At 43.2% G+C, this 13125-nt stretch overlaps 1 protein-coding gene across 4 annotated transcripts in view; it reads left to right on the plus strand.

Moving 5' to 3' along the window:
- banp (BTG3 associated nuclear protein) overlaps nt 1-13125 on the plus strand; it is a 280409-nt gene that overhangs the window by 53280 nt on the left and 214004 nt on the right. For 3 of the 4 annotated variants that reach the window (XR_013576944.1, XM_078544429.1, XM_078544430.1), the window contains exon 4: nt 2255-2454. Coding sequence is in view for 3 of the 4 variants with exons in the window: in XM_078544429.1 (XP_078400555.1) it covers nt 2255-2454 (200 nt within the window). In the remaining variant the exon portion in view is untranslated. Of the gene's footprint in view, nt 1-2254; nt 2455-5843; nt 6048-13125 lie in introns of those variants that run through there. The other variant, XM_078544431.1, reaches the window with a different exon arrangement.

Consider the following 13125-nt stretch of genomic DNA (forward strand, 5'->3'; position numbering starts at 1 on the left):
GTGATATCAAGAAGCGGCTGAAGGCACTGGATAGTGCAAAGGCTCTGGGCCCTGACAATATTCCGCAATAGTTCTGAAGACTTGTGCTCCAGAAGTTGCCGCGCCGCTAGACAAGCTGTTCCAGTACGGCTAGAACACACTGGCATCTACCCGGCAATGTGGAAAATTGCCCAGGTCTGCTTTCTACACAAAAAGCAGGACAAATCTAACCTGGCCAATTACTACCCCTTTGGTCTACTCTCAATCATCAGTAAAGTGATGGAAGGAGTCATCAACAGTGCTATCCAGCAGCACTTGCTTAGCAATAATCTGCTCACTGAAGTTCGGTTTGGGTCACTCCATGGCCACTCAGCTCCTCACCTCATTACAGCCTTGGTTCAAATATGGACAAAGAGCTGAACTCCAAAGGTGAGGTGAGAGTGCCTGCCCTTGACATCAAGACAGCATTTGGCCAAGTGTGGCATCAAGGAGCCCGAGCAAAACTGGAGTCAGTGGGAATCAGGGAGAAAACTCTTTGCTTGTTGGAGTCATACCTAGCACAAATGGAGATGGTTGTGGTTGTTGGAGGTCAATCATCTCAGTTCACTGCAGGAGTTCTTTGGGTCCGAGGCCCAACCATCTAAAGCTGTTTCATCAACGACCTTCCTTCCATCGTATTTCAGAAGTAGGGTTGTTTGCTGATGATCACACACCATTCAGCACCATTTGTGACTCTTCAGATACCGGAGCAATCGATGCCCAAATGCAGCAAGACCTGGACAATATCCGGGCATGGGCTGACAAGTGACGAGTAACATTTGCGTCACGCAAGTGCCGGGGTGTGACCATCTCCAACCACACTTGAAGCTTGACATCATCCAGGACAAAGCAGCCTGCTTAATTGGCACCCCATCCACATACATTCACTCCCTCCACCACTGACGCTCAGTGGCAGCAATGGGTACCATCTACAAGATGCACTGTAGAAACTCACCAAGGACCTTCGGCAGCACCTTCCAAACCCAGGCCCACTACCATTTGGAAGGACAAGGGCAGCAGATACATGGGAACACCACCACCTGGAAGTTCCCCTGCAAGCCACTCACTATTCTGACTTGTACATATATCGCTGTTCCTTCACTGTCGTTGGGTCAAAATCCTGGAACTCCCTTCCTAACAGCACTGTGGCTGTACCTACACCACATGAACTTCAGCTGTTCAAGAAGGCAGCTCACCACCAGCTTCTCAAGGGCAATTAGGGATGGGCAATAAATGTTGGCCCAGCTAACAACGCCCACATCCCATAAATGAATAAAAAAAGTGACTCTCGTCTCACTTCTGCAGTTCAACTCTTTTTTGTCCATGTTTGAACTAAGGCTGTATTGAGGTCAGGAGCTGAGTGGCCCTGGCGGAACCCAAACTGAGTGGGTGAGCAGGTTATTGCTAAGCAAGTGCCGTTTGATAGCATTGTTGATGACCCCTTCCATCAATTTACTGATGATTGGGAGTAGACTGATGGGACGGTAATTGGCTGGGTTGGATTTGTCCTTTTTTTGTGTGTACAGGACATACCTGGGCAATTTTCCACATTGCTGGGTAGATGCCTGTGTTGCAGCTGTACTGGAACAGCTTGTCTTGGGTCACTGCTAGTTCTGGAGCACAAATCTTCAGTACTATTGCCGGAATGTTGTCAGGGTCCATATCCTTTGCAGTAGCCAGTGCCTTCAGCCGTTTCTTGATATCACGTGGAGTGAATCGAATTGGCTGAAGACTGGCCTCCGGAGGAGGGAGAGATGTGTACAATTCACATATACTTTCTACTTGCAATGACTTTTTCATTTATTCAGTTCTTGTCATCACTTTTGATATGGTTTGTAATGACTTTCAACTTTTCAAATATTCCTTTCAGAGACAGTATTACTCACGTCTAGCATTCAGTGCTCAAGTGAAGGCTGTTATCAAAATTTCAAATGTCAAAGTAAAGTTTAGTATAGATTTGCCCATGTAAACAAAATAAGCTGATTCACTGTAATCATTGAAAGTGAACAGATAAAATTCAAACCCACTCCACTGAAGAATTTGGAGATTCGACAAGGATACAAGTTACGTGAATAATTATATATTCATATTATATATATATATATAATATATTATAAATGGATCATTTTGAAGTGTTTATTCATAAAGCCAAAGTGAAAGTCACAAATTACAATCTTTTCACACTTTCTTACCAGTAAAAGTAATTATTGTTTATTTTTCTTTTCTCTTTTTACAGTCCATTCTCTTTGACATTAATCAAGCCATTTGTTTGCGTCTTGATAGCATTGAAGCCAAAATCCAGGCTGTAGAAGCAACTTGTAAAGCTATTGAAGAAAAAATAGACTTGGTTCTTAATAAACAAAATAGTCCTATCCAGGTCCCCATGGTGGCAGGATCTCCTTTGGGTGCAACACAGACATGGAACAAAGTTCGCAGGTAAGCTTCATGCTATGGAAACAAATATTCAGGAAAATGTGTTGCAGCTGTACTTGTGTACAGAAGTACGTTATTGTTTTGAATTGGCTGATTGTTGTATAGGAATGAAGGCCAGATAGTTATTAACTACCTTCATAAGTGTGTGAAAGGTGGGAGTTTTTAACCACACATGAAGTGTCTATATAAGGTTGAATATGTGATATAGACTCGCTGTGATTTTTTTTGTCTTTTTTTCTGATAACCCATGTATGTTGTACTGGTAGGCTAATGTAATTTGGTATTATCAACATAATTTCTGTGACTGTAATTATAAACTGTGCGAAATCACTTGCCAGTCTGATCATTTGCAACTGAGAAAGGACTCAAAAAGGATTCAAAAGGATGGTGGGAGAAAGAGGCCATTAGCACAAAAGAGAATCTGTCACAGCATTTTAAATTGCATTTTCTTCACTTTGCACATAACATGAATTATTTTGAGCAATTAGTCCTCTTAGTAAAATAAATTGAAATAATTTGATTTAGTTCTCTTCTGGTTCCTGGAATTTTCATTTTCTGAGGGTAGAATAAGGGCAGTTAGTTGGGCAAAGTAAGTTCCTAATTTTGTCTTTAAATCTTACTTTTATGTAATTACACATTTTCTTATGTTACAGACCCATTGTACTCAGAGATGGCTCTCGGCTCCTATCAGTGTATTACAACATTATTGAAATTAATTTGCTGTAATGAGCTTCCAGAATACCAAGAAACCCTAAATGACTCCTTGGCAATACAAGGCAACCACAGCTACAAATAATAACACATAGATATCAGCCATTTAATATGGGGAAAGTTTGCAATAAAATGTTGCACAAAGACTTGGCCCAGGAGTGTGGAGTTGATGGGTCAGGAATAACTGACTTTGAGTGTCTCCTAAAAATAGAAAATTAGCAATTAGCAAACTAACAAATAAAATCCAGCTAAAAACACAGTTCTGAATTTTTAAAATGGGTTTTAAATGTAACAAAACTTGGATTATGATGAGGGTTAGAATACTGTTCAGAAGTTAGGGTTAAACCACCCTTACTAAGTTCAAAAATCCAATTGCAGAATCTTGTCACACTTCAAAATACTGGAAAGTGCAGCACAAAATGTTGAAAATCAAAATTTCTCTTATTAGCAAAGAATGCCCAAAGATGCAGCGCTCCTTTTAAAAAAAGAGAGAAATTTTGCACAATCAGAGTTTATTCTCTTCCTTCAAAAAATTCTAAATCCATACCCACAAACACATCTTTGTGTGTTTTATTTTTTCCATATACATGATACTGCAATGGTATGATGGCAATGATACTGCTGTAGTAATCTAGAGGCTTAAGTAATATTCTGGATGCATGGATAAACTTCAGTGGCTGTTTGCGAGTTTGCATTCAGTTAATTTATCAAAAACCTGGTATAAAAAGTAATGGTGACTCTGAAGCAATTTAATTGTTGTGAAAGCTCTGCTGGTTCAGTCATGTCTTTTAGAGAAAGAAGCTGGCTGTCAATATGTGTCTTAAGATGCACAGCAATGTAGTTGACTTTTAACCACCCTCTAAAGTGGCCCAGCAAGCCCCTCATTTGTATTGAGCACTACAAAGAATTATAGTGAAAATGAAACTGGACAGACCAGTCAGCATCAATATCTAGATATGCCCACCTCAGTTGACTGCACAGTTGTCGTCACTAAAATCTGGGAACTTGTACATTCAGAACAGATGCAGACGCTGAAAACTGGGCATTCATAAGGCATTTGGGCCCTCAACAACAGCAAAATCTGTAACCTTATGGCTTGGCATGTCCCTCAGTCTACTGTAACCAGATGACCAACCTGAGTTCAATGAGGAGTATAAAAGACCATGCTAAATGCAACATCGAGCATTCCTGAAAATGATTCCACAAGTGACAGCTTATAACTATAGGGAAGATCTGAACAGTTTGGTGCTGTTTTCTCTAGAAAAGAGAGCTGTTAAACATGCTTAAAATGATGAAAAGGTTTGATAGGATAGACTTAAAGAAAATGTTTCCATTTGTAGGGAATTCAAAAACTAGGGTTGATAAATAGTTATTTTTTTGGATTTATTAGTGACAATAGAAACTGGTAAGAATGTGAAATGTGTTACCACAAGGCGTAGTTGAGCCAATAGCAGAGATGTATTTGAAAGGAAGCTAGATAAGCATGTGAGGGAGAAAAGAATAGAAGGGTATCCTGATTGGGTTGGATGAAGGTGAGTGGGAGGAGGCTCGTGGGGAGCATAAATGCTGACACAGACCAGTTGTGCCAAATGACCTATTTCTGTGCAATGGACTCCATCTAACTCCATCGCTATCTTTGGGTATGTCTTATCCCAGAGTTGAGGGCATGGTAATATCGTCTGGTCCTGAACATTGATTCTAGCCCCCATGAAGTCTCAACACGTCAGGTCAAATAAGGTCCGACCATATATCCTAACTTGTCATGAATCAATGACTAGGTTTTTGTAGTAGGTCGGTTTAATATTTTTGGTAATTGTATTCTGTAGTGATTGTTTTTCTAGACCAATTCAGGGGTCATAGAGAGCTAACCATATATTGTTAGACTGGTTCCCTTCTCTTAAGGCTTTTTACTGAAAACACTTTGATTTTTTTTCTCTTGGGCTAACTCATAAATTTTCAGGAGAATTGAGTTCAGTTTCACAACTTGCAATGGCATGTTTGAACTGAAGACTTGCAGTACCATAACGGCTACACTAGTACAAATCTGTAACCACAGGAATCTGCTTGGTGAAGTTGAGTGTTAAATGTTGAATGTTAAATCATTAACTGTTAAACAACTGAACTGACTGAGTAATGGAATAGAAGAGTTAATTGTTAGACTCTCCTCTCTTGGTTGGCAGGAGTTTGAAATGCCAGGGGATTAGAGTTAGGAAATAGGATTTAGTTTATTGCGGCCCTGTTCTCTAACAATGCAATCTCCCATTGCGGTGGCTCTGTTAGAGATGCAGTAAATTGAAAGTCTGAAGATCCTGGGTTCAATCCTATGCCACTGCGCTGGGCAAAGAAGTAAAAGATCATCCACTTCAAATCTGAGAGTCAATCAGAAAATGCTTGGAATGGTGAGAGACTAGGAATTATACATGAACAAGAAGACTTAGATGCCCATGTACACAAATCATTGACACCTAGTGCACAGGTAAAATCAAAAAGGTTCATACAAAAGTAAAATGCTTTAGATTCTAGAAATGTGAAATAAAAACCGAATGCTGGAAACACTCAGCAGATTGGGCAGCATCTATGGAGAAAGAAACAGAGACACATAGATCTGCTAATTTGCTGAATATTTTCTGTTTTTATATAATCAAGATTTCAAACACATCCAGCAACTTAAGACAGGGCATCCATGAGGTGCTGTGGGCCATCAGCAGCAGCAGAATTGTACTCCACCACAATCTGTAACCTCATGGCCCGGCATATCATCCACTCTACCATTACCATCAAGCCAGGAGGGCATGCCAGCAGCAGCACCAGACATACCTAAAAATGAGGTGTCAACCTGGTGAAGCTAGAACAAAGGACTACTTGCGTGCCAAACAGCATAAGCGGTAAGTGATAGACAGAGCTAAGCAATCCCACAACCAACGGATCAGATCTAAGCTCTGCAGTCCTGCCACATCTAGTCATGAATGGTGGTGGACAATTAACTAACTCACAGGAGGAGAAAGCTCAACAAATATCCCCATCCTCAATGATGGGGAAGCCCAGCACATCAGTGCAAAAGACAAGGCTGATGCATTTGCTGCAATCTTCAGCCAGAGGTGCCGAGTGGATAACTCATTTCAGCCTTTTCAGAGGTCCCCAGCATCACAGATGCCAGTCTTCAGCCATTTGATTCACTCCACGTGATATCAAGAAACGGCCGAAGGCACTGGATGGTGCAAAGGCTATGGGCCCTGACAATATTCCAGCAATAGTACTGAGGACTTGTGCTCCAGAACTTGCCGTGCCGCTAGCTAAGCTGTTCCAGTACAGCTACACTATTGGCATCTACCCGGCTATGTGGAAAATTGCCCAGGTATGTCCTGTACACAAAAAGCAGGACAAATCCAACCCAGCAATTACCACCCCATCACCATACTCTTGATCAACAGTACAGTAATGGAAGGGGTCAACAACAGTGCTATCAAGCGGCACTTGCTTACCAATAGCCTACTCACTGGTGCCCAGTTTGGGTTCCACCAGGGCCACTCAGCTCCTGACCTCATTACAGCCTTGGTTCAAACATGGACAAAGGAGCTAAACGCCCAAGGTGATGTGAGAGTGACTGCCCTTGACATCAAGGCTGCGTTTGATGGAATGTGGTATCAAGGTGTCCTAACAAAACTGGAGTCACTGGGAATCGGGGAAAACTCTCTGCTGGTTGGAGTCGTACCTAGCACAAAGGAAGATGGTTGTGGTTGTTGGAGGTCAGTCATCTCAGCTCCAGGACATTACTGCAGGAATTCCTCAAGGTAGTGTCCTCGGCCCAACCATCTTCAGCTGATCCATCAATGACCTTGCTTCCATCATAAGGTAAGAAGTAGGGATGTTCGCTGATGATTGCACAATGTTAAGCACCATCCGCGACTCGTCAGATACTGAAGCAGTCGATGTCCAAATGCAGCAGGACCTGGACAATATCCAGGGGTGGGCTGACAAGTGGCAAGTAACATTCACGCCACTCAAATGCCAAACAATGACCATCCCCAACAAGAGAGAATCTAACCATTGCCCCTTGATGTTCCACGGCATTATCACCACTGAATCCCCCACTATCAACATCCTGGGGGTTACCATTGACCAGGAACTGAACTGGAGTAGCCATATAAATAACTGTGGCGACAAGAGCAGGCCAGACACTAGGAATCTTGCAACAAGTAACTCACCTCCTGACTCCCCAAATCCTGTCCACCATCTATAAGGCACAAGTCAGGAGTGTGATGGTATAGTCCCCATTTGCCTGAATGAGTGCAGCTCCCACAACCCTCAAGAAGCTTGACACCATCCAGGACAAAGCAGCTCGCGTGATTGGCATCACAACCACACATATTCACGTCCTCCGCCACTGACGCACAGTAGCAGCAGTGTACGCCATCTACAGATGCACTGCAGGAATTCACCAAAGCTCCTTCGACAGCACCTTCCAAACCTGCGACCACTCCCATCTAGAAGAACAAGGGCAACAGATAGATGGGAATGCCACCACCTAGAAGTCCCTCTCCAAGTCACTCACCATCCTGACTTGGAAATATATCGCCGTTCCTTCACTGTTGCTGGGTCAAAATCCTGGAACTCCCTTCCTAACAGCACTGTGGGTGTACCTGCGCCATGTGGACTGCAGCGGTTCAAGAAGGCTGCTCACTACCACCTTCTCAAGGGCAACTAGGGATGGGCAATAAATGCTGGCCCAGCCAGCAAGGCTCACATCCCATGAATGAAAAAAATGAGAAGGGTAATGAAATATTAGCCTTAATCTCCAGGGGGTTACAATTCAAAAGTGGAAAAGTGATGCTTCAGTTATGCAGAGCCTTAGTTCGAAGCCATCTGGCGTACTGCCCAGTTTTCATGCTAAACCTCAAAAGAAAATTTAGGCCTTGGAAGCGTTACAATGCAGCTTCACAAAAATTACACCAGGGTTTCTAGGCTTAAATCATGAGGATTGGCTTGCATTCCATTGAGTTTGAAAGGTTTAGGAGTGACCTCATTGAAGCGATTAAAATGATACAGAGTTTCGATGGAATTGCTGCAGAGAAGCTATTTTCTTGAGTAGGGAAATCCAGAACAAACAGCATAATCTTAAAATTGCAGCTAGCCCATTTAAGAGTGAAATCAGGAAAAATATTTTCACACAAAGGATCATAATGCCATTTGACATAGGAACAGAACATTTGGCCCATCGAGTCTACTCAGCCATTCAATGAGATCATGGCTGAACCGATAATCCTCCAGTTTCCTGCCTTTTCCACATTCCCCTTGACTCCCTTACTGATTAAAATCTGTCTATCTCAGCCTTGAATATACTTATCGACCCAGCCTCTACAGCCCTCTGCGGTAAAGAATTCCACTGATTGACTACCCCCTGAGAGAAGAAATTCCTCCTCATCTCTGTTTTTAATGGGTGCCCCCTTACTCTGAAGTTATGTCCTCTGGTCCGAGAGTCTCCCACAAGGAAGATTACTACCAGCACACCTAGTATCTCTTTAGCTATTTCCTTTAAAATCCTAGGATGCAACCCATCAGGTCCAATGCAAATCTAGAACCTGCTTTCCCAAAACGCTGTAGATACTGAGTCAGTTGAAATTTTCAAGACTCGGATAATGTTTTGTTGAGTGGTAGGGAACAAAGTCAGGGAATTGAAATTGAGCATAGAGCAGCCATGGTAATTTTGAATGTTGGAACAGGCTTGAGAGACTGAACAGCCTACTACTGTTCCCAGTATTTCTAGTAACTTAGTTCTATTCGATTATATACTAATATGTAGCCAATGTACAATAAAATTGTATGCCATGGTATAAATGACCAAGGCCTGCTTTATCCATATTTCCAATAATCCTGAAAGGAAATATAGAATGAAATGCAGTTGAAATTGTAAATCAGAAAGTTTTATTTTTGATAACCAGTTTTGGTGTAGATGACATATAGTTGTTGCATTATTTGTCTCGTCTTGCTTTTTTTTGTTTCCCCTCACTTATCCCCTTTTTGTTTGCTCTTTTACCATTAAGCTTTAAATCACACCTGTCAGTTGCCTAATGATCAACTAATGATTATTCTCTTTGGGAAGAAGGTAAGCCTTCTGGCGGTTGAATGAACACCATGATGGCAATCTTGGCGATTAAAGTTCACATTCAAGCTAAAACCCTGGCAGGATCAATAATTTAATATTTATTTGAAGTGGATCTGTATTTCTCTGGGGCCCTATTGATGATCAATCAACAGGTCTGGCTGATTAATAGAACCTTTCTTTGGGGGTTGTATTAGGAATGATGGAAGGGATCATCAGCAGTGCTATCAAGCAGCACTTGCGAAACAATAACCTGCTCACTGATGCTCAGTTTGGGTTCCATCAGGGCCACTCAGCTCCTGACCTCATTACAGCCTTGGTTCAAACATGGACAAAAGAGCTGAACTACCGAGGTTAGGTGAGGATGATTGCCCTTTACATCAAGGCAACATTTGACCAAGTTTGGCATCAAGCAGCCCAAGCAAAACTAGAGTTAATGGGAATCAGGGGGAAAGCTCTGCGTTGTTTGGAGCCATACCTAGCACAAAGGAAGATGGTTGAGGTTGTTGGAGGTTAATCATCAACATCCTGGGGGTTACCATTGACCAGAAACTGAACTGGACTAGCCATATAAATACTGTAGCTACAAAAGCAGGTTAGATGCGAGGAATCCTGCGGTGAGTAACTCACCCCCTGACTCCCCAAAGTCTGTCCACCATCTACAAGGCACGAGTCAGGAATGTGATGGAATATTCTCCACTTGCCTGGATGAGTGCAGCTCCAACAACACTCAAGAAGCTTGACACTACCCAGGACAAAGCAGCTCACTTGATTGGCACCATATCCACAAACATTCATTCCCACCACCACTAATACACAGTGGCAGCAGTGTGTATCATCTACAAGATGCACTGCAACAACTCACCAAGCCTCATTAGACAGCAATTACCAAATCCATGATCACTACCATCTGGAAGGACAAGGGCAGGAGATGCAGAGGAAGAGCATCACCTGGAAGTTCCCCTGCAAACCACTCACCATTCTGCCTTGGAAATATATTGCCATTCCTTCACTGTCACTGGGCCAAAATGCTGGAACTCCCTCCTGAACAGCACTGTTGGTGTACCTACATCACGTGGACTGCAGCAGTTCGAGAAGGCAGCTCACCATCATCTTCTCAAGGGCAATTAGGGATGGGCAATAATTGCTGGCCTAGCCAGTGATGCCCACATCCCATGAATGAATGAAAAAAAAGCCCAACAGGCAGATCCTGAGGAGGTTGTATCCGGCAGCGTATTCTGAGGTGCAATCAGAAAAGGTTCCTGAATGTTATTACATAAAGGATGATATATTAATGAAGAAATGGAAATCGCTTCAGATCCCAGCAGATGAGGAAGGCACAGTAGTCCGTCAGATTGTACTCCCTCATGGTTATTGTAGGGAAATTTTGATAGGTTATTTGGGAATCAAGAAAACCCAAGCTAAAATAATGAAACATTTTTATTGGCCAGCGTTACATAAAGATGTGGTTAGATTTTGTCAGGCATGGTCATATGTGTCAAATAGTTGGGAAACCCCAACCATCAATTTTACCAGCACCTTCGATTCCAAACCAGTTTTTGATGAACTATTTCGTAAGGCCTCGGTAGATGGTCCCTCCTCAAAACCAAAAGTGGGCATCAATATCTTTTAACAATCATGGATTTCTCTATGTGGTACCTTAAAGTGGTGCCTTTGAGAACGATTTTGGCAGAGGTTTTATTCTTTCACGGGATGTGGGTGTCACTGGTTAGGCCAACATTTTTATTGCCCATCCCTAATTGCACTTGAGAAGGTGGTGGTGAGCCGCCTTCTTGAACCACTGTAGTCCATGCGGTGCCTATACACCCATGGTGCTGTTAGGGAGGGAGTTCTAGGATTTTGACAGAGCAGCAATGAAGGAACAGCAATATTGTTCCAAATCAGGATGGTGAGTGGTTTGGAGTGGAACTTGCAGGTGGTGGTGTCCCCTGCATCTGCTGTCCTTTGTCCTTGTAGGTGGTAGAGGCCGTGCATTTGGAAGTTGCTGCCGATGGAGCCTTAGTGAGTTTTTTTTATTTATTCATTCTTGGGATATGGGTATCGCTGGCTAGGCCAGCATTTATTGCCCATTCCTAATTGTCCTTGAAGGCATTTCAGAGTCAGCCACATTGCTGTGGGTCTGGAGTTACATGTGGACCGTGTAAGGACAGCAGATTTCCTTTCCTAAAGGGCATTAGTGAACCAGATGGGTTTTTACAATAATTGACAATGGTTGGCACCCCATCCACCACTGGTCATCATTAGACTTTTAATTCCAGATTTTTATTGAATTCCACCATCTGCCTTGGTGGGATTTGAACCTAGGAGCCCAGAGCATTACCCTGGGTCTCTGGATTACCAATTTATTGACGATACTGGTCTGCAGCAGTTCAAGAAGGCAGATCACCACCACCTTCTCAAGGGCATCTAGGGATGGGCAATAAATGCTGGCCCAGCCAGCGAAGCCCACATCCCATGAATGAATAAATGAATAAAAAATAAAACCACTACGCCACCGCCTCCACTGTTGCCGCAGTGCATCTTGTAGATAGGACAAACTGCTGCCACTGAGCATTGGTGGTGGAGGAAGTGGAGGTTGAATGTGGTGGATGGGGTGCCAATCAAGCGGGCTTCATGGTGTCAGGCTTCTTGAGGGTTGTTGGAGCTGCAGTTATCCAGGCAAGTGGAGAGTATTCCATCACACTCCTGGTGTGCCTTGTAGCTGGTGGAAAGGCTTTGGGGAGTTATTCTCCGTAGAATTCCCAGCCTCTGACCTTCTCTTGTAGCAACAGTATTTATGTGGCTGGTCCAGTTCGGTTTCTGGTCAATGGTAACCCCCAGGATGTCGATGGTGGGGTTTCAGTAATGGTAATGCCATTGAATGTAAAGAAGAGATGGTTGGATTCTCTTGTTGGAGATGGTAATTTCCTGGCACTTGAATGGCATGAATTTTACTTGCCACTTATTAGCCCAAGCCTGAATGTTGTCCAGGTCTTGCTGCATATGGATACAGACTGCTTCAGTGTCTGAGGAGTCTTGAATGATGCAATCATTGTGCAATCATCCTTGAACATGAAACACCCAGCATCAGTATGTTGATGAAAGAATGAGTCTGAAGCTAGTCAATACCTTAAGACTGATATATTTCCAAGCTTGCAGAGTAAAGAGACAGACTACTCCAATTTCCCTTTAACATCCTATGTGATGAAGCCCCCAATCGGGGACAGATGCTCTTAATTATGAACTTCAAGCATGAACTCTATTGGCACCATTTCAACATGAACAAACATTCCCACTTCTGGCCTAAGAATCGAATTGGCTGAAGACTGATATCTGTGATGCTGGGGACCTCCGCAGGAGACCGAGATGGATCATCCACTTGGCATTTCTAGCTGAAGATTGTTGCAAATGCTTCAGCTTTATCTTTTGCACTGATGTGCTAGGCTCCTCCATTGTTGAAGATGGAGATATTTGTGGAGCCTCCTCCTCCAGTGAGTTGTTTAATTGTCCACCACCATTCACAACTGGATGTGTTAGGATTGCAGAGCTTAGATCTGACTCATTGGTTGTGGAATCGCTTCGCGCTCTCAATTACTTGCTGCTTATGCTGTTTGAAACGCAGGTAGTCCTGTGTTGTACTTCACCAGGTTGACATCCCATTTTTAGGCATGTGTGGTACCGCTCCTGGCATGCCCTCCTGCACTCTTCTTTGAACCAGGGTTGATCTCCTGGTTTGGTGGTAATGGCAGAGTTGGGGATATGCCGGGCCATGAGGTTACAGATTGTGGTTGAATACAGTTCTGCTGCTGCTGAAGGCCCACAGCGCCTCATGGTTGCCCAGTCCTGAGTTGCTAAACCTGTTC

The sequence above is a fragment of the Cetorhinus maximus genome, chromosome 6 (genome assembly GCF_964194155.1).
Source record: "Cetorhinus maximus chromosome 6, sCetMax3.hap1.1, whole genome shotgun sequence".
NCBI lineage: Eukaryota > Metazoa > Chordata > Chondrichthyes > Lamniformes > Cetorhinidae > Cetorhinus > Cetorhinus maximus.